Raw genomic sequence first — 20,667 nt, 5'->3', positions numbered from 1 at the left:
AGTATAAGGTTAATATTAGGACGGTTCGAAACACTTACCCTTGATACAAGCTCCCGTTGTGGGATCACAATTGACACCTGGTGGACAGTGTTCACAGCCAGGTGTACGACCAGTTTCTGGAAATTAAAATTAGTTATTTTTGATATTCCACAGTCTATCTTGGAGACTACCCACCTGAGGAGCACAAGGGCTGGTGGTCGAGAACTCGACAGTCCTCGTTACGGCCGCAGGGATTGCTGTAGGTGCAGGGATCAACGCAAAGAGCATTGATGCATGCCTGCTGGGATGGACACTCAGCACTGGAGGCACAACCAATTTCTGTTCGAAAGAATTGTGGATTAGTGGGGGAAATACTTGGACGTATGGGTCGTTAAAATTAGGTCATTCCTTTCATTGAAGTCAAGAATCCTGTTCGGTAGGTAGTTTTCTCTTTAGTTCATTTTTCAATGCAGTTAGTACAACATCTCCATTTAATATAGATGCCTTACGCGTAGGTTTTCTCTATCTAATGTAGGTTTAAGCAAGCACATCTAAATACTAGCAGGCATTGGCATTAGTCAGGTTTTAATTGTTGCTTCGTACAACATATACACATGCAAAAGCATTAGATTGGTTAGTGCGTTACATCTTTATATACTACCAGTATGATTACCATATACCACATGCAATATTTCTACTTCTAAACACTAAAACACTTACGGTACGGTATGATAAAGTCTAAGTTTTAAAAACAACATTTATGTACCAAATACAACAAGTTCAACACAGATTAGCACACAATTGAAAGGTGTCGCGCGGAGAAGACATGCGAGTCGAGATCATAACAGGTGAGAACCATAACGAATAACGAATAACGAGAGACATTCAAGATGATGTGGTCGATGGCAGGGGAGCTTGATGAGTTTTGAGGCAGGCATTTTATCAGGCAGACATCACAAGCAGGCAACTAACATAAACGAGCAACATTGCAACATAAATCGGCATGCAAACGCCTATGGTGGCGTTCGATCCAAAGCTTCTTTTGTGGACACAAAATTCGAACTATCTGGAGTGCTGCTCGTGGTGGAGAAGAGATCCATGGGTGAAGGTGCAAGGCTTTCAACGAAACACAGCCAAGGAAGCAGTAATAAAAGAGGGTAAAGACAAATGATTTGAGATCGGTGGAGAACAAAGAACACTCGGGAGTTGCCGGGAAAACAAAAAATGGTTGCATGCACGGTGCCCGCACGATTCGGATGGCTGGTCATACATATAGCATATATGCCACAAAAAGAAAGGTAATGGCGGTAGGTCCAAGGAAGAGAAAGAAATCATGACATCTAACCGAAGTAGACTGCTACAATTTGCCAGCTGTGTGATTGGCTTTGAAAGTAGTCGGCGATGCCACGATGCCAGAAGATTACCGCAACCCTGTGGTTCCTTGCAGTTCATTCAATATGGCTGGATATCAAGACTTACAACTTATATACACAACTTTAGTTACCTGCTTTCATAGAGCAACCCGGTCTATTTACATCGTCGGCGTTATCACAGAAGCACATTGTGGTGTGGTTCAATGTACGACATACGGTCAAGTTTTGATCAGTGCAGGGATTCTTAAAGTATTCACAGGGCGATATGCAGAGTCCTCCTAAGCAAGTCTCGTAGTCGAAGCAGTCCAGGTCCCTCTCACAATTGTCTAAAGACTTGGTTGTCAGGCTTCTGTCAGTCACATTTGGCATACCACCCGAAACAGAACCCATACCCGACAAACCAGTATGATTCAAAAGTGGCAACACTGTACTGGCTGCAGGAGCAGTGACCACTGGAATAAATGTTGTCCCTTCAGTCGTAACAGTGGAAAGTGGGCCTACATCCATCGGTTTCAGAGTCGTTCGATCAATTAACTGCCACAATGTGGTATCGGTGGAGAAGGCAGTGCTAGTTTCTGGTGTTATTGTGGGTCGTCCCGTTCCGGAAGGAACAGAAGGAATGGTGGATCCACTATCGAATCGTACTGTGGTCTCCTCAATGGCCTTTTCTGTAGGATGCCCAGGAGTGGTATCCCTGGGCAGAGAAGTGCTAGTTTCTGGGGTTACTGTGGGTCGTCCCGTTTCGGAAGGAACAGAAGGAATGGTGGATCTACCATCAAATCGTACTGTGGTCTCCTCAATGGCCTTTTCTGTAGGTTGCCCAGGAGTAGTATCCCTGGGTACGGAAGTGGTAGTTTCTGGGGTTACTGTGGGTCGTTCCGTTTCGGAAGCTGTACTAGGAATGGTGGATACACCATCAAATCGTACTGTGGTCTCCTCAATGGCCTTTTCTGTAGGTTGCCCAGGAGATGTATCCCTGGGAAGGGAAGTGCTAGTTTCTGGGGTTACTGTGGGTCGTTCCGTTTCAGAAGCAGTAGTAGGAATGGTGGATACACCATCAAAGCGTACTGTGGTCTCCTCAATGGACTTTTCTGTAGGTTGCCCAGGAGTTGTATCCCTGGGTAGGGAAGTGGTAGTTTCTGGGGTTACTGTGGGTCTTTCCGTTTCGGAAGGAATAGAAGGAATGGTGGATCCACCATCAAATCGTACTGTGGTCTCCTCAATGGCCTTTTCTGTAGGTTGCCCAGGAGTTGTATCCCTGGGTAGGGAAGTGCTAGTTTCTGGGGTTACTGTGGGTCTTTCCGTTTCGGAAGGAATAGAAGGAATGGTGGATCCATCATCAAATCGTACTGTGGTCTCCTCAATGGCCTTTTCTGTAGGTTGCCCAGGAGTGGTATCCCTGGGTAGGGAAGTGGTAGTTTCTGGGGTTACTGTGGGTCGTCCCGTTTCGGAAGGAACAGTAGGAATGGTGGATCCACTATCGAATCGTACTGTGGTCTCCTCAATGGCCATTTCTGTAGGTTGCCCAGGAGTTGTATCCCTGGGTAGGGAAGTGGTGGTTTCTAAGGAGACGGATGGGATACTAGACTTGGAAGTTGATGAGGGAATAGCGGCTCTATCATCAAATCGTACTGTGGTCTCCTCAATAGTCTTTTCTGTTGTCTGGCCGGGAGTAGTATCCCTGGGTAGGGAAGTGCTAGTTTCTGCGGTTACTGTGGGTCGTCCCGTTTCGGAAGGAACAGTAGGAATGGTGGATCCACCATCAAATCGTACTGTGGTCTCCTCAATGGCCTTTTCTGTAGGTTGCCCAGGAGTTGTATCCCTGGGTAGGGAAGTGGTAGTTTCTGGGGTTACTGTGGGTCTTTCCGTTTCGGAAGGAATAGAAGGAATGGTGGATCCATCATCAAATCGTACTGTGGTCTCCTCAATGGCCTTTTCTGTAGGTTGCCCAGGAGTGGTATCCCTGGGTAGGGAAGTGGTAGTTTCTGGGGTTACTGTGGGTCGTCCCGTCTCGGAAGGAACAGTAGAAATGGTGGATCTGCCATCGAATCGTACTGTTGTCTCGTCAAGGGCGTTTTCTGTAGGTTGCCCAGGAGTTGTATCCCTGGGTAGGGAAGTGCTAGTTTCTGGGGTTACTGTGGGTCTTTCTGTTTCGGAAGCAGTAGTAGGAATGGTGGATACACCATCAAATCGTACTGTGGTCTCCTCAATGGCCTTTTCTGTAGGTTGTCCAGGAGTAGTATCCCTGGGCAGAGAAGTGCTAGTTTCGGGGGCTACTGTGGGTCGTCCCGTCTCGGAAGGAACAGTAGTAATGGTGGATCTGCCATAGAATCGTACTGTGGTCTCCTCAAAGGCCTTTTCTGTAGGTTGCCCAGGAGTTGTATCCCTGGGTAGGGAAGTGGTGGTTTCTAAGGAGACGGATGGGATACTAGACTTGGAAGTTGATGAGGGAATAGCGGCTCTATCATCAAATCGTACTGTGGTCTCCTCAATAGTCTTTTCTGTTGTCTGGCCGGGAGTAGTATCCCTGGGTAGGGAAGTGCTAGTTTCTGCGGTTACTGTGGGTCGTCCCGTTTCGGAAGGAACAGTAGGAATGGTGGATCCACCATCAAATCGTACTGTGGTCTCCTCAATGGCCTTTTCTGTAGGTTGCCCAGGAGTTGTATCCCTGGGTAGGGAAGTGGTAGTTTCTGGGGTTACTGTGGGTCTTTCCGTTTCGGAAGGAATAGAAGGAATGGTGGATCCATCATCAAATCGTACTGTGGTCTCCTCAATGGCCTTTTCTGTAGGTTGCCCAGGAGTGGTATCCCTGGGTAGGGAAGTGGTAGTTTCTGGGGTTACTGTGGGTCGTCCCGTTTCGGAAGGAACAGTAGGAATGGTGGATCCACTATCGAATCGTACTGTGGTCTCCTCAATGGCCATTTCTGTAGGTTGCCCAGGAGTTGTATCCCTGGGTAGGGAAGTGGTGGTTTCTAAGGAGACGGATGGGATACTAGACTTGGAAGTTGATGAGGGAATAGCGGCTCTATCATCAAATCGTACTGTGGTCTCCTCAATAGTCTTTTCTGTTGTCTGGCCGGGAGTAGTATCCCTGGGTAGGGAAGTGCTAGTTTCTGGGGATACTGTGGGTCGTCGCGTTTCGGAAGGAACAGTAGGAATGGTGGATCCACTATGGAATCGTACTGTGGTCTCCTCAATGGCCTTTTCTGTAGGTTGCCCAGGAGTTGTATCCCTGGGTAGGGAAGTGCTAGGGTCTGGGGTTACTGTGGGTCTTTCTGTTTCGGAAGCAGTAGTAGGAATGGTGGATACACCATAAAATCGTACTGTGGTCTCCTCAATGGCCTTTTCTGTAGGTTGCCCAGGAGTTGTATCCCTGGGCAGAGAAGTGCTAGTTTCTGGGGATACTGTGGGTCGTCGCGTTTCGGAAGGAACAGTAGGAATGGTGGATCCACTATGGAATCGTACTGTGGTCTCCTCAAAGGCCTTTTCTGTAGGTTGCCTAGGAGTTGTATCCCTGGGTAGGGAAGTGCTAGTTTCTGCGGTTACTGTGGGTCTTTCTGTTTCGGAAGCAGTAGTAGGAATGGTGGATACACCATCAAATCGTACTGTGGTCTCCTCAAAGGCCTTTTCTGTAGGTTGTCTAAGAGTTGTATCCCTCGGTAGGGAAGCGCTAGTTTCTGGGGTTACTGTGGGCCCTCACGTTTCGGAAGGAACAGTAGGAATGGTGGATCCACCATCAAATCGTACTGTGGTCTCCTCAATGGCCTTTTCTGTAGGTTGCCCAGGAGTTGTATCCCTGGGTAGGGAAGTGCTAGGGTCTGGGGTTACTGTGGGTCTTTCTGTTTCGGAAGCAGTAGTAGGAATGGTGGATACACCATCAAATCGTACTGTGGTCTCCTCAATGGCCTTTTCTGTAGGTTGCCCAGGAGTTGTATCCCTGGGCAGAGAAGTGCTAGTTTCTGGGGATACTGTGGGTCGTCGCGTTTCGGAAGGAACAGTAGGAATGGTGGATCCACTATGGAATCGTACTGTGGTCTCCTCAATGCCCTTTTCTGTAGGTTGCCCAGGAGTTGTATCCCTGGGTAGGGAAGTGTTAGTTTCTGGGGTTACTGCGGGTCGTCCCGTTTCGGAAGGAACAGTAGGAATGGTGGATCCACTATGGAATCGTACTGTGGTCTCCTCAATGGCCTTTTCTGTAGGTTGCCCAGGAGTTGTATCCCTGGGCAGAGAAGTGGTGGTTTCTAAGGAGACGGATGGGATACTAGACTTGGAAGTTGATGAGGGAATAGCGGCTCTATCATCAAATCGTACTGTGGTCTCCTCAATAGTCTTTTCTGTTGTCTGGCCGGGAGTAGTATCCCTGGGTAGGGAAGTGCTAGTTTCTGCGGTTACTGTGGATCGTCCCGTTTCGGAAGGAACAGTAGGAATGGTGGATCCACCATCAAATCGTACTGTGGTCTCCTCAATGGCCTTTTCTGTAGGTTGCCCAGGAGTTGTATCCCTGGGTAGGGAAGTGCTAGTTTCTGGGGTTACTGCGGGTCGTCCCGTTTCGGAAGGAACAGTAGGAATGGTGGATCCACCATCAAATCGTACTGTGGTCTCCTCAATGGCCTTTTCTGTAGGTTGCCCAGGAGTTGTATCCCTGGGTAGGAAAGTGCTAGTTTCTGCGGTTACTGTGGGTCGTCCCGTTTCGGAAGGAACAGTAGGAATGGTGGATCCACCATCAAATCGTACTGTGGTCTCCTCAATGGCCTTTTCTGTAGGTTGCCCAGGAGTTGTATCCCTGGGTAGGGAAGTGCGAGTTTCTGGGGGTACTGTGGGGCGTGCCGGTTCTGAAGGGAGTGGAGGAAGGGGGGAGCCGCCATCTAATCGTACTGTGGTCTCCTCAATGTCCTTTTCTGTAGGTTGCCCAGGAGTTGTATCCCTGGGTAGGGAAATGCTAGTTTCTGGGGTTACTGTGGGTCGTCCCGTTTCGGAAGGAACAGTAGGAATGGTGGATCCACTATCGAATCGTACTGTGGTCTCCTCAATGGCCTTTTCTGTAGGTTGCCCAGGAGTTGTATCCCTGGGTAGGGAAGTGGTAGTTTCTGGGGTTACTGTGGGTCTTTCCGTTTCGGAAGGAATAGAAGGAATGGTGGATCCACCATCAAATCGTACTGTGGTCTCCTCAATGGCCTTTTCTGTAGGTTGCCCAGGAGTTGTATCCCTGGGTAGGGAAGTGCTAGTTTCTGGGGTTACTGTGGGTCTTTCCGTTTCGGAAGGAATAGAAGGAATGGTGGATCCATCATCAAATCGTACTGTGGTCTCCTCAATGGCCTTTTCTGTAGGTTGCCCAGGAGTGGTATCCCTGGGTAGGGAAGTGGTAGTTTCTGGGGTTACTGTGGGTCGTCCCGTTTCGGAAGGAACAGTAGGAATGGTGGATCCACTATCGAATCGTACTGTGGTCTCCTCAATGGCCATTTCTGTAGGTTGCCCAGGAGTTGTATCCCTGGGTAGGGAAGTGGTGGTTTCTAAGGAGACGGATGGGATACTAGACTTGGAAGTTGATGAGGGAATAGCGGCTCTATCATCAAATCGTACTGTGGTCTCCTCAATAGTCTTTTCTGTTGTCTGGCCGGGAGTAGTATCCCTGGGTAGGGAAGTGCTAGTTTCTGCGGTTACTGTGGGTCGTCCCGTTTCGGAAGGAACAGTAGGAATGGTGGATCCACCATCAAATCGTACTGTGGTCTCCTCAATGGCCTTTTCTGTAGGTTGCCCAGGAGTTGTATCCCTGGGTAGGGAAGTGGTAGTTTCTGGGGTTACTGTGGGTCTTTCCGTTTCGGAAGGAATAGAAGGAATGGTGGATCCATCATCAAATCGTACTGTGGTCTCCTCAATGGCCTTTTCTGTAGGTTGCCCAGGAGTGGTATCCCTGGGTAGGGAAGTGGTAGTTTCTGGGGTTACTGTGGGTCGTCCCGTCTCGGAAGGAACAGTAGAAATGGTGGATCTGCCATCGAATCGTACTGTTGTCTCGTCAAGGGCGTTTTCTGTAGGTTGCCCAGGAGTTGTATCCCTGGGTAGGGAAGTGCTAGTTTCTGGGGTTACTGTGGGTCTTTCTGTTTCGGAAGCAGTAGTAGGAATGGTGGATACACCATCAAATCGTACTGTGGTCTCCTCAATGGCCTTTTCTGTAGGTTGTCCAGGAGTAGTATCCCTGGGCAGAGAAGTGCTAGTTTCGGGGGCTACTGTGGGTCGTCCCGTCTCGGAAGGAACAGTAGTAATGGTGGATCTGCCATAGAATCGTACTGTGGTCTCCTCAAAGGCCTTTTCTGTAGGTTGCCCAGGAGTTGTATCCCTGGGTAGGGAAGTGGTGGTTTCTAAGGAGACGGATGGGATACTAGACTTGGAAGTTGATGAGGGAATAGCGGCTCTATCATCAAATCGTACTGTGGTCTCCTCAATAGTCTTTTCTGTTGTCTGGCCGGGAGTAGTATCCCTGGGTAGGGAAGTGCTAGTTTCTGCGGTTACTGTGGGTCGTCCCGTTTCGGAAGGAACAGTAGGAATGGTGGATCCACCATCAAATCGTACTGTGGTCTCCTCAATGGCCTTTTCTGTAGGTTGCCCAGGAGTTGTATCCCTGGGTAGGGAAGTGGTAGTTTCTGGGGTTACTGTGGGTCTTTCCGTTTCGGAAGGAATAGAAGGAATGGTGGATCCATCATCAAATCGTACTGTGGTCTCCTCAATGGCCTTTTCTGTAGGTTGCCCAGGAGTGGTATCCCTGGGTAGGGAAGTGGTAGTTTCTGGGGTTACTGTGGGTCGTCCCGTTTCGGAAGGAACAGTAGGAATGGTGGATCCACTATCGAATCGTACTGTGGTCTCCTCAATGGCCATTTCTGTAGGTTGCCCAGGAGTTGTATCCCTGGGTAGGGAAGTGCTAGGGTCTGGGGTTACTGTGGGTCTTTCTGTTTCGGAAGCAGTAGTAGGAATGGTGGATACACCATCAAATCGTACTGTGGTCTCCTCAATGGCCTTTTCTGTAGGTTGCCCAGGAGTTGTATCCCTGGGCAGAGAAGTGCTAGTTTCTGGGGATACTGTGGGTCGTCGCGTTTCGGAAGGAACAGTAGGAATGGTGGATCCACTATCGAATCGTACTGTGGTCTCCTCAATGGCCATTTCTGTAGGTTGCCCAGGAGTTGTATCCCTGGGTAGGGAAGTGGTGGTTTCTAAGGAGACGGATGGGATACTAGACTTGGAAGTTGATGAGGGAATAGCGGCTCTATCATCAAATCGTACTGTGGTCTCCTCAATAGTCTTTTCTGTTGTCTGGCCGGGAGTAGTATCCCTGGGTAGGGAAGTGCTAGTTTCTGGGGATACTGTGGGTCGTCGCGTTTCGGAAGGAACAGTAGGAATGGTGGATCCACTATGGAATCGTACTGTGGTCTCCTCAATGGCCTTTTCTGTAGGTTGCCCAGGAGTTGTATCCCTGGGTAGGGAAGTGCTAGGGTCTGGGGTTACTGTGGGTCTTTCTGTTTCGGAAGCAGTAGTAGGAATGGTGGATACACCATCAAATCGTACTGTGGTCTCCTCAATGGCCTTTTCTGTAGGTTGCCCAGGAGTTGTATCCCTGGGCAGAGAAGTGCTAGTTTCTGGGGATACTGTGGGTCGTCGCGTTTCGGAAGGAACAGTAGGAATGGTGGATCCACTATGGAATCGTACTGTGGTCTCCTCAAAGGCCTTTTCTGTAGGTTGCCTAGGAGTTGTATCCCTGGGTAGGGAAGTGCTAGTTTCTGCGGTTACTGTGGGTCTTTCTGTTTCGGAAGCAGTAGTAGGAATGGTGGATACACCATCAAATCGTACTGTGGTCTCCTCAAAGGCCTTTTCTGTAGGTTGTCTAAGAGTTGTATCCCTGGGTAGGGAAGTGCTAGTTTCTGGGGTTACTGTGGGTCGTCCCGTTTCGGAAGGAACAGTAGGAATGGTGGATCCACCATCAAATCGTACTGTGGTCTCCTCAATGGCCTTTTCTGTAGGTTGCCCAGGAGTTGTATCCCTGGGTAGGGAAGTGCTAGGGTCTGGGGTTACTGTGGGTCTTTCTGTTTCGGAAGCAGTAGTAGGAATGGTGGATACACCATCAAATCGTACTGTGGTCTCCTCAATGGCCTTTTCTGTAGGTTGCCCAGGAGTTGTATCCCTGGGCAGAGAAGTGCTAGTTTCTGGGGATACTGTGGGTCGTCGCGTTTCGGAAGGAACAGTAGGAATGGTGGATCCACTATGGAATCGTACTGTGGTCTCCTCAATGCCCTTTTCTGTAGGTTGCCCAGGAGTTGTATCCCTGGGTAGGGAAGTGCTAGTTTCTGGGGTTACTGCGGGTCGTCCCGTTTCGGAAGGAACAGTAGGAATGGTGGATCCACTATGGAATCGTACTGTGGTCTCCTCAATGGCCTTTTCTGTAGGTTGCCCAGGAGTTGTATCCCTGGGCAGAGAAGTGGTGGTTTCTAAGGAGACGGATGGGATACTAGACTTGGAAGTTGATGAGGGAATAGCGGCTCTATCATCAAATCGTACTGTGGTCTCCTCAATAGTCTTTTCTGTTGTCTGGCCGGGAGTAGTATCCCTGGGTAGGGAAGTGCTAGTTTCTGCGGTTACTGTGGATCGTCCCGTTTCGGAAGGAACAGTAGGAATGGTGGATCCACCATCAAATCGTACTGTGGTCTCCTCAATGGCCTTTTCTGTAGGTTGCCCAGGAGTTGTATCCCTGGGTAGGGAAGTGCTAGTTTCTGGGGTTACTGCGGGTCGTCCCGTTTCGGAAGGAACAGTAGGAATGGTGGATCCACCATCAAATCGTACTGTGGTCTCCTCAATGGCCTTTTCTGTAGGTTGCCCAGGAGTTGTATCCCTGGGTAGGAAAGTGCTAGTTTCTGCGGTTACTGTGGGTCGTCCCGTTTCGGAAGGAACAGTAGGAATGGTGGATCCACCATCAAATCGTACTGTGGTCTCCTCAATGGCCTTTTCTGTAGGTTGCCCAGGAGTTGTATCCCTGGGTAGGGAAGTGCTAGTTTCTGGGGTTACTGCGGGTCGTCCCGTTTCGGAAGGAACAGTAGGAATGGTGGATCCACCATCAAATCGTACTGTGGTCTCCTCAATGTCCTTTTCTGTAGGTTGCCCAGGAGTTGTATCCCTGGGTAGGGAAATGCTAGTTTCTGGGGTTACTGTGGGTCGTCCCGTTTCGGAAGGAACAGTAGGAATGGTGGATCCACTATCGAATCGTACTGTGGTCTCCTCAATGGCCTTTTCTGTAGGTTGCCCAGGAGTTGTATCCCTGGGCAGAGAAGTGCTAGTTTCTGAGGTTACTGTGGGTCGTCCCGTTTCGGAAGGAACAGTAGGAATGGTGGATCCACTATCGAATCGTACTGTGGTCTCCTCAATGGCCTTTTCTGTAGGTTGCCCAGGAGTTGTCTCCCTGGGCAGAGAAGTGGTGGTTTCTAAGGAGAGGGATGGGCTACTAGGCTTCGCAGTTGATGAGGGAATAGCGGCTCTATCATCAAATCGTACTGTGGTCTCCTTAATAGTCTTTTCTGTTGTCTGGCTGGGAGTAGTATCCCTGGGTAGGGAAGTGCTAGTTTCTGGGGATACTGTGGGTCGTCCCGTTTCGGAAGGAACAGTAGGAATGGTGGATCCACTATGGAATCGTACTGTGGTCTCCTCAATGCCCTTTTCTGTAGGTTGCCCAGGAGTTGTATCCCTGGGTAGGGAAGTGCTAGTTTCTGCGGTTACTGTGGGTCGTCCCGTTTCGGAAGGAACAGTAGGAATGGTGGATCCACCATCAAATCGTACTGTGGTCTCCTCAATGGCCTTTTCTGTAGGTTGCCCAGGAGTTGTATCCCTGGGTAGAGAAGTGCTAGTTTCTGCGGTTACTGTGGGTCGTCCCGTTTCGGAAGGAACAGTAGGAATGGTGGATCCACCATCAAATCGTACTGTGGTCTCCTCAATGGCCTTTTCTGTAGGTTGCCCAGGAGTTGTATCCCTGGGTAGGGAAGTGCTAGTTTCTGAGGTTACTGTGGGTCGTCCCGTTTCGGAAGGAACAGTAGGAATGGTGGATCCACTATCGAATCGTACTGTGGTCTCCTCAATGGCCTTTTCTGTAGGTTGCCCAGGAGTTGTATCCCTGGGTAGGGAAGTGCTAGTTTCTGAGGTTACTGTGGGTCGTCCCGTTTCGGAAGGAACAGTAGGAATGGTGGATCCACTATCGAATCGTACTGTGGTCTCCTCAATGGCCTTTTCTGTAGGTTGCCTAGGAGTTGTATCCCTGGGTAGGGAAGTGGTTGCTTCCAAGGAGACGGATGGGATACTAGACTTGGAAGTTGATGAGGGAATAGCGGCTCTATCATCAAATCGTACTGTGGTCTCCTTAATAGTCTTTTCTGTTGTCTGGCCGGGAGTAGTATCCCTGGGTAGGGAAGTGCTAGTTTCTGGGGTCACTGTGGGTCGTCCCGTTTCGGAAGGAACAGTAGGAATGGTGGATCCACTATCGAATCGTACTGTGGTCTCCTCAATGGCCTTTTCTGTAGGTTGCCCAGGAGTTGTATCCCTGGGCAGAGAAGTGCTAGTTTTCGGGGTTACTGTGGGTCGTCCCGTTTCGGAAGGAACAGAAGGAATGGTGGATCCACTATCGAATCGTACTGTGGTCTCCTCAATGGCCTTTTCTGTAGGTTGCCCAGGAGTAGTATCCCTGGGTACGGAAGTGGTAGTTTCTTGTGTTGTTGTGGGTCGTCCCGTGCCGGAAGGAACAGTAGGAATGGTGGATCCACTATCGAATCGTACTGTGGTCTCCTCAATGGCCTTTTCTGTAGGTTGCCCAGGAGTTGTATCCTTGGGCAGAGAAGTGGTGGTTTCTAAGGAGACGGATGGGATACTAGACTTGGAAGTTGATGAGGGAATAGCGGCTCTATCATCAAATCGTACTGTGGTCTCCTTAATAGTCTTTTCTGTTGTCTGGCCGGGAGTAGTATCCCTGGGTAGGGAAGTGCTAGTTTCTGGGGTTACTGTGGGTCTTTCCGTTTCGGAAGGAATAGAAGGAATGGTGGATCCATCATCAAATCGTACTGTGGTCTCCTCAATGGCCTTTTCTGTAGGTTGCCCAGGAGTGGTATCCCTGGGTAGGGAAGTGGTAGTTTCTGGGGTTACTGTGGGTCGTCCCGTTTCGGAAGGAACAGTAGAAATGGTGGATCTGCCATCGAATCGTACTGTTGTCTCGTCAAGGGCCTTTTCTGTAGGTTGCCCAGGAGTTGTATCCCTGGGCAGAGAAGTGGTGGTTTCTAAGGAGACGGATGGGATACTAGACTTGAAAGTTGATGAGGGAATAGCGGCTCTATCATCAAATCGTACTGTGGTCTCCTTAATAGTCTTTTCTGTTGTCTGGCCGGGAGTAGTATCCCTGGGTAGGGAAGTGCTAGTTTCTGGGGTCACTGTGGGTCGTCCCGTTTCGGAAGGAACAGTAGGAATGGTGGATCCACTATCGAATCGTACTGTGGTCTCCTCAATGGCCTTTTCTGTAGGTTGCCCAGGAGTTGTATCCCTGGGCAGAGAAGTGCTAGTTTCCGGGGTTACTGTGGGTCGTCCCGTTTCGGAAGGAACAGTAGAAATGGTGGATCTGCCATCGAATCGTACTGTTGTCTCGTCAAGGGCCTTTTCTGTAGGTTGCCCAGGAGTTGTATCCCTGGGTAGGGAAGTGCTAGTTTCTGGGGTTACTGTGGGTCTTTCTGTTTCGGAAGCAGTAGTAGGAATGGTGGATACACCATCAAATCGTACTGTGGTCTCCTTAATGGCCTTTTCTGTAGGTTGCCCAGAAGTAGTAGCCCTGGGCAGAGAAGTGCTAGTTTCGAAGGTTACTGTGGGTCGTCCCGTCTCGGAAGGAACAGTAGAAATGGTGGATCTGCCATCGAATCGTACTGTTGTCTCGTCAAGGGCCTTTTCTGTAGGTTGCCCAGGAGTTGTATCCCTGGGTAGGGAAGTGCTAGTTTCTGGGTTACTGTGGGTCTTTCTGTTTCGGAAGCAGTAGTAGGAATGGTGGATACACCATCAAATCGTACTGTGGTCTCCTTAATGGCCTTTTCTGTAGGTTGCCCAGAAGTAGTATCCCTGGGCAGAGAAGTGCTAGTTTCGAAGGTTACTGTGGGTCGTCCCGTCTCGGAAGGAACAGTAGAAATGGTGGATCTGCCATCGAATCGTACTGTTGTCTCGTCAAGGGCCTTTTCTGTAGGTTGCCCAGGAGTTGTATCCCTGGGTAGGGAAGTGCTAGTTTCTGGGGTTACTGTGGGTCTTTCTGTTTCGGAAGCAGTAGTAGGAATGGTGGATACACCATCAAATCGTACTGTGGTCTCCTCAATGGCCTTTTCTGTAGGTTGTCCAGGAGTAGTATCCCTGGGCAGAGAAGTGCTAGTTTCGGGGGCTACTGTGGGTCGTCCCGTCTCGGAAGGAACAGTAGTAATGGTGGATCTGCCATCGAATCGTACTGTGGTCTCCTCAAAGGCCTTTTCTGTAGGTTGCCCAGGAGTTGTATCCCTGGGTAGGGAAGTGGTGGTTTCTAAGGAGACGGATGGGATACTAGACTTGGAAGTTGATGAGGGAATAGCGGCTCTATCATCAAATCGTACTGTGGTCTCCTCAATAGTCTTTTCTGTTGTCGGGCCGGGAGTAGTATCCCTGGGTAGGGAAGTGCTAGTTTCTGCGGTTACTGTGGGTCGTCCCGTTTCGGAAGGAACAGTAGGAATGGTGGATCCACCATCAAATCGTACTGTGGTCTCCTCAATAGTCTTTTCTGTTGTCTGGCCGGGAGTAGTATCCCTGGGTAGGGAAGTGCTAGTTTCTGCGGTTACTGTGGGTCGTCCCGTTTCGGAAGGAACAGTAGGAATGGTGGATCCACCATCAAATCGTACTGTGGTCTCCTCAATGGCCTTTTCTGTAGGTTGCCCAGGAGTTGTATCCCTGGGTAGGGAAGTGGTAGTTTCTGGGGTTACTGTGGGTCTTTCCGTTTCGGAAGGAATAGAAGGAATGGTGGATCCATCATCAAATCGTACTGTGGTCTCCTCAATGGCCTTTTCTGTAGGTTGCCCAGGAGTAGTATCCCTGGGTAGGGAAGTGGTAGTTTCTGGGGTTACTGTGGGTCGTCCCGTTTCGGAAGGAACAGTAGGAATGGTGGATCTGCCATCGAATCGTACTGTAGTCTCCTCAAAGGCCTTTTCTGTAGGTTGCCCAGGAGTTGTATCCCTGGGTAGGGAAGTGCTAGTTTCTGGGGTTACTGTGGGTCTTTCTGTTTCGGAAGCAGTAGTAGGAATGGTTGATACACCATCAAATCGTACTGTGGTCTCCTCAATGGCCTTTTCTGTAGGTTGCCCAGGAGTAGTATCCCTGGGCAGAGAAGTGCTAGTTTCGGGGGCTACTGTGGGTCGTCCCGTCTCGGAAGGAACAGTAGTAATGGTGGATCTGCCATCGAATCGTACTGTGGTCTCCTCAAAGGCCTTTTCTGTAGGTTGCCCAGGAGTTGTATCCCTGGGTAGGGAAGTGCTAGTCTCTGGGGTTACTGTGGGTCGTCCCGTTTCGGAAGGAACAGTAGGAATGGTGGATCCACCATCAAATAATACTGTGGTCTCCTCAATGGCCTTTTCTGTAGGTTGCCCAGGAGTTGTATCCCTGGGTAGGGAAGTGCTAGTTTCTGGGGTTACTGTGGGTCGTCCCGTTTCGGAAGGAACAGTAGGAATGGTGGATCTGCCATCAAATTGTACTGTGGTCTCCTCAAAGGCCTTTTCTGTAGGTTGCCCAGGAGTTGTATCCCTGGGTAGGGAAGTGCTAGTTTCTGGGGCTACTGTGGGTCGTCCCGTCTTGGAAGGAACAGTAGGAATGGTGGATCTGCCATCAAATTTTACTGTTGTCTCCTCAAAGGCCTTTTCTGTAGGTTGTCTTAGAGTTGTATCCCTGGGTAGGGAAGTGCTAGTTTCTGGGGTTACTGTGGGTCGTCCCGTCTCGGAAGGAACAGTAGGAATGGTGGATATACCATCAAATCGTACTGTGGTCTCCTCAATGGTCTTTTCTGTAGGTTGCCTAGGAGTTGTATCCCTGGGTAGGGAAGTGGTTGCTTCCAAGGAGACGGATGGGATACTAGACTTTGAAGTTGATGAGGGAATAGCGGCTCTATCATCAAATCGTACTGTGGTCTCCTCAATGGCCTTTTCTGTAGGTTGCCCAGGAGTTGTATCCCTGGGCAGAGAAGTGCTAGTTTCTGGGGTTACTGTGGGTCGTCCCGTTTCGGAAGGAACATTAGGAATGGTGGATCTACCATCAAATCGTACTGTGGTCTCCTCAATGGCCTTTTCTATAGGTTGCCCAGGAGTTGTATCTCTGGGTAGGGAAGTGCTAGTTTCTGGGGTTACTGTGGGTCTTTCTGTTTCGGAAGCAGTAGTAGGAATGGTGGATACACCATCAAATCGTACTGTGGTCTCCTCAAAGGCCTTTTCTGTAGGTTGCCCAGGAGTTGTATCCCTGGGTAGGGAAGTGCTAGTTTCTGGAGTTACTGTGGGTCGTCCCGTTTTGGAAGGAACAGTAGGAATGGTGGATCTGCCATCGAATCGTACTGTGGTCTCCTCAAAGGCCTTTTCTACAGGCTGACCAGGAGTAGTATCAGTTGGTAGGGACGTGGTAATTTCAGAGGAGTCTGATGGACTAATGGTTGTGGAAGAAGTGGGAATGCCGGCTCTAGGATCAAACCCTACTGTAGTTTCCTCACTTGGTTTTTTTGTGGATGTATCTGTCAGATTTACGGGTGAAGAAGTGGTCACTTCAGGGACAACACTGGTTTCAGGTAGTGACGTTGGAGGAGTAGGCCTGCCGTCGATCGTTAGTTGCTTAGTCGTCTTATATGATTCGGTTGTGCTATCGTAGGGAACTGTCGTTTCGTTTTCAGCCTCAATGTCGGTGAAACGGGTGCGCATTTCGGTTTGGTTTGCCAATTGCATAATAGTGTACTTTATGGTCATCGATTCGGTTGTCATATCAAGTGGTTGGGCGGTGGTCGGGGGTGTTGGTTCGGTGGGAAAGCAGTTCGGGGCGGTCGCGTTCGTCAAGGTGTCTGGACAGATGCACGTGATGACCCTGTGTGCTGACGTGACGCACTTTACGGCGCCTGCACAGAGCGATTGACAGGGATCGATACATTGACCAGATGATCCACATTGGTGTGCTTCACTGCAATCTTCGTTTGAGGTACAGTTGTCACCTGGCTTAGCTGCTTCGATCTTTCATTTTGGGGTTTGTTTTTTTTTTACATATTATTGGGTTTTTTTTGGAATGTAGTATTTTGTACATATTTCAAAATAAAATGTAAGATTTAAAAAATAAAAATACGTTAAAATATTTACAAATAATTTTACCAAATATAAGATAGGAAGTGGTGTAAAGCTACAAAAGGGAGGGAGGTGCACTATATATACAGAAGGGGGCGTACCTAGAAGAATACTGATCGGGAATTTCGTTCAATCTCTGTTGCAATTTGGGAACAACTGCAAAGGTAATACTATTTCGGAAGCTTTATCAACTATTTTACGGTTAATCAATTTCAAATTAGAAACGAACTTCTTTACTATTAGTTAGCTACATATATTGGTGTTGGATTGGTTTGGTTTAGGTTTACCATTAGTGTTACATCTTGTTACCGTTTGTTTAGAGTCATAGGTTAAGAATCATAGTACGAGTATTCAGGAGGCTTTTGATTAATTAATTGATTAATATCACTGTGAGCATGAGCGTGTGTGAATGTTCAGAAGAGTTTTCTTGTTGTTGTGTCTTCATGTATTTCATCTTTTCGGTTGACACTCCCGCAGGAGTGCAACGTGATCCGCCGGATCAAAGGTTGGACAACTCATTCTTAAGGTGCTTCAGCCTAGGCGCTGTGCTGGTGGCATAAAGCATTGGACCGTGGGGTTAATGGTCGCTTTCCGCTTGTAACTTGGCTTTTTGGGAGGTAAGTGGTTTTTTAATTGGCTAGTTTGGCTATTGGCCACTTCGATAGGCGAAAGCTTGGAACCCTGTACCCGTACAGGCGGTTAATTTCTCAGTCCTATGTACATTTACACAAACATCGCGGGGGAAAAATATTGACAAGGCGCCGAACAGGACAGGGGTCTTGGCCAATGTGTTTCCCCGTTGGCGATCGGTTGTATTTATTTATTTAATTTTTTTTTGCTTGGTGAGGGGACAGACAATAAGACAGAGCTAGCAAAAGGTGAGAGCGTGTGTGAGATATAGAGAGCAGGAAACAGAGATATTCAAGACAGAAACATAAGGCACTTTCACTCGACAGAGTTCTGAGTGAGAGAGAGTACATGTGGTGCTTTACCTTTTTGACATCCATTCTTGGCATCGGCTATAAATCCAGCTGGGCAGAATTTACATATCGGCTTGTGATCCTCGACAATGCATGGCGAGTTGGGGGCGCATGTGGCAAACTTGCACGGATCGACGCACTGCAGCTTGCGGCAGGCGAGCCCGGCCGGACAGCCGGCGTCCCGCAGGCAGATCGAAATGGAGGGCTGGCAGTCACGCATGCAGATGCACACGGGCTTGTGGTTCTGCACCTCGCAGGACTTGTTCTCCGCACAGATCGGCGACCGTCCCAGGGGGACGATGCACGGGTTCCGGCACTTGCCGTCCGTGCAGGCCATGTTCGAGGCGCAGTCATCATCGCGGTAGCACTCCCGCTTGTCCGGGGCGCAGGTCAGTTCGCCATATTCGTTCACAATAAAGCCCGACTTGCAGATGCAAACCGGCTGGTGGCGCCGCGTCTCGCACTTCTTGTTGCTCTCGCAGATGAAGAGGGGATTGTTGCACGGATCCGTGCACTGGCCATACTGGCCGCACTGCAACGTCTCCGGACACTCGGAGTCGCTGGTGCACGGTATTTGCTCCTTGGTCTTGGCATCCGTGTCATCCGGGATGCATTTGGGGTCCGGCTTGCACTCCACATCCGGCCGGCCGATGTGGCAGCTGGGGCAAGAGCAGCGCGGCCGATGCAGAACAGTTTTGCAAAGCGCATTTAAGCCACAAGCGCCACGCATTGTACAAGGATCGCTGCAGTGTCCTTGGAGGCACGACTTTTCACTGGGACAATCCGTGTCTGAGTAGCATTGTTCGGTGTCTACAACATAACATCCAGGGCAGGGAAGAACGAGAGAGAGATAGACAGGAGTTGTTTGGTTGTTTAAATGTTAATCGTTGGTGGGTGCATTCAACTATTCGGTGGCATAAACGATACGCTACTAAATAGATATATCATTCTTGGAGGGGGATCGGGAAACACGTGGATACGAGAAAGTGCGACATTGAAATATTGTCGAGAACTAGAGTCTGATAGACGAAATAAAGCCTTGTGAAGGTTTCAGGGCTTTTTGGGGGGTGGGGCAGTGGTGTAAACACATAATTTTGGATCGGGAATTCGGGTATAACTTATAGCTAGATGTTTCTAAAAACAATGGGAGAGACTAAAACAAAAGAATATATCGCCAATGTAATCTGGTTGGTTTCGATGCGGGCCACTTTGTTTCTGAGTGTTTGGTGTGTTTTTCGGTGTTTTTGGGTGGGGTTTGTATGTTTGGTGGCGGTGGGTCGGTTTCTGTGCTCAAATAAGTGTCAGTGGGATTGTTGGGGACTCGATTTCGGGGTTTTTTTGGGGGGTTTTGTGCATGAGGGTGTGTTAAGTTAAAAAAGAAAATTTTAGCTGGGGAGTTCAACGAGATCAAAAACGGTGCATACAGAAATCATAAATAACGAAAACGAAAACATAACTTAAGAAAATAAAAGCTTGGTTTGCATGAGCTTGGCATTGGCATCGGCCTTGGCCAAGCCCAGCCAGTTGGTGCAGTTAGTTGGAGCAATTTAATTAATTGTTTTTGTTGGTCTAATTCAAATTGTAGAACTGTGAAGGGAACATCTCACAATAACTAGGTTTGTATGTTTTTATACGCAAGCCGGACACATAACCATTCAGAGGATATGGCTGGCTGGGATTTGTCGGCGGTTGGTGTGAATTTTTGTTGATTTTGATAGGAGTTCAAGAGAGCGAGTAGGCGGTGATAACAATAGTGAGCAATAGTTACAATCCTTGATGATTTACCATTTACGAGCGAGCTTAGAGCAGGAGAGCCTGGCACTTTCCCCGTCTGCCCAATTAATTTTGTGATGCTGTACTATATAGGCAGTCTTGATTGAGCAATGAATTATCTCGGGATTAATGCGAATTCGAGCTATTATATATTTTGGTTTATTGTTTGTTCAGTTTTGAGTTTGAGTTTTGAGTAATGGTAAAAATTACACGACATCCAACACATGCGCTCTGCCCTCACGAGAGACACGTTATTGGCGATTGGTTTTGGTGAGTGATTGATTCAGAGGAGAGATCAGGGAAGAATAGAAATCTTGTCAGGAGGTAGAAGTCTGGCTAGAAGAGGATTAGCTTTAAAGGGAAAGGCTTAGTAGGAGCAGGTTGGAAGAAGTATGTAGTACATAGTGGAAAATCGATGGGTAAATACAATTTTGAAAATTACGTTAGAGATATACGTGACTAGTTCGACTTATCCATGTTATTAATAATTCACAGTCTTCAAATTTCATATTTAAAGATTTCAAAATAATAATGTGGGTTAGTTCGATCGGCCACTTCAGATGCAGCCTTGGTGGTTACGAGTATATGTACAACTATGTACACACTTGTGCATATACCTATACACCCTAATCACTACTCAATTGTACCAAAACATATTTGAAAGGGTTAGTTAAATTTAGTTACAATTTAATCAATTCGGAGTGTTTATAAAGATTTTAACCAATAGACGATCTATGTAGAGAGTGGTAGATAGGGAAGAGCTTTCAGAGTTACGATCTTAATATGTACTTTCAAAGGAGTTTTGTACAAAATAAATGGTTTTTTTTATTGTTTGGTTTATTGTTTCGGTTATACTGTAGACTTGCTTTGGGGATGCATTGAAAAGTAGTATTAGCTGTTGATGTTGCTTTAATTGATTGTTTTCGGTAATCGGTCTGTACACAGTTGTAATGGATCTTAACTGACTACTATGTTCCTCGATCGGTTTCGAATCGGTTTCAAGCATATGTGAACTATGTGTGAGAATTGTCCCGTCCACAGTTCCCAATCTGAGACTTTGTTCATTTAAGAATTGTAAAAAATAGGGGGGGTATATTTAGCGAAAGGATACGACAGAGAGGGGCAGAGCGGAATTGGAGGCGGGATGGGATTATTCGGTTGGGGATTTCGATCATTTTTGTTTTCAGTATC

The 20,667-nt window shown here is 48.4% G+C and overlaps 1 protein-coding gene across 1 annotated transcript in view; it reads right to left on the bottom strand.

Annotated features, from left to right (window-relative positions):
• The window catches only part of dpy (fibrillin-like protein dumpy), a 116,302-nt gene that overhangs the window by 55,408 nt on the left and 40,227 nt on the right, over positions 1-20,667 (bottom strand). Inside the window, 3 exon segments of the mRNA XM_070277335.1 lie at positions 39-116; positions 175-318; positions 17,716-18,513. Of these exon segments, the coding sequence (XP_070133436.1) occupies positions 39-116; positions 175-318; positions 17,716-18,513 (1,020 nt within the window).

Source organism: Drosophila bipectinata, chromosome 2L (assembly GCF_030179905.1).
Source record: "Drosophila bipectinata strain 14024-0381.07 chromosome 2L, DbipHiC1v2, whole genome shotgun sequence".
NCBI lineage: Eukaryota > Metazoa > Arthropoda > Insecta > Diptera > Drosophilidae > Drosophila > Drosophila bipectinata.
Note: the sequence above shows the minus strand (reverse complement) of the source record. Positions and strands in the feature narration are given on the sequence as shown.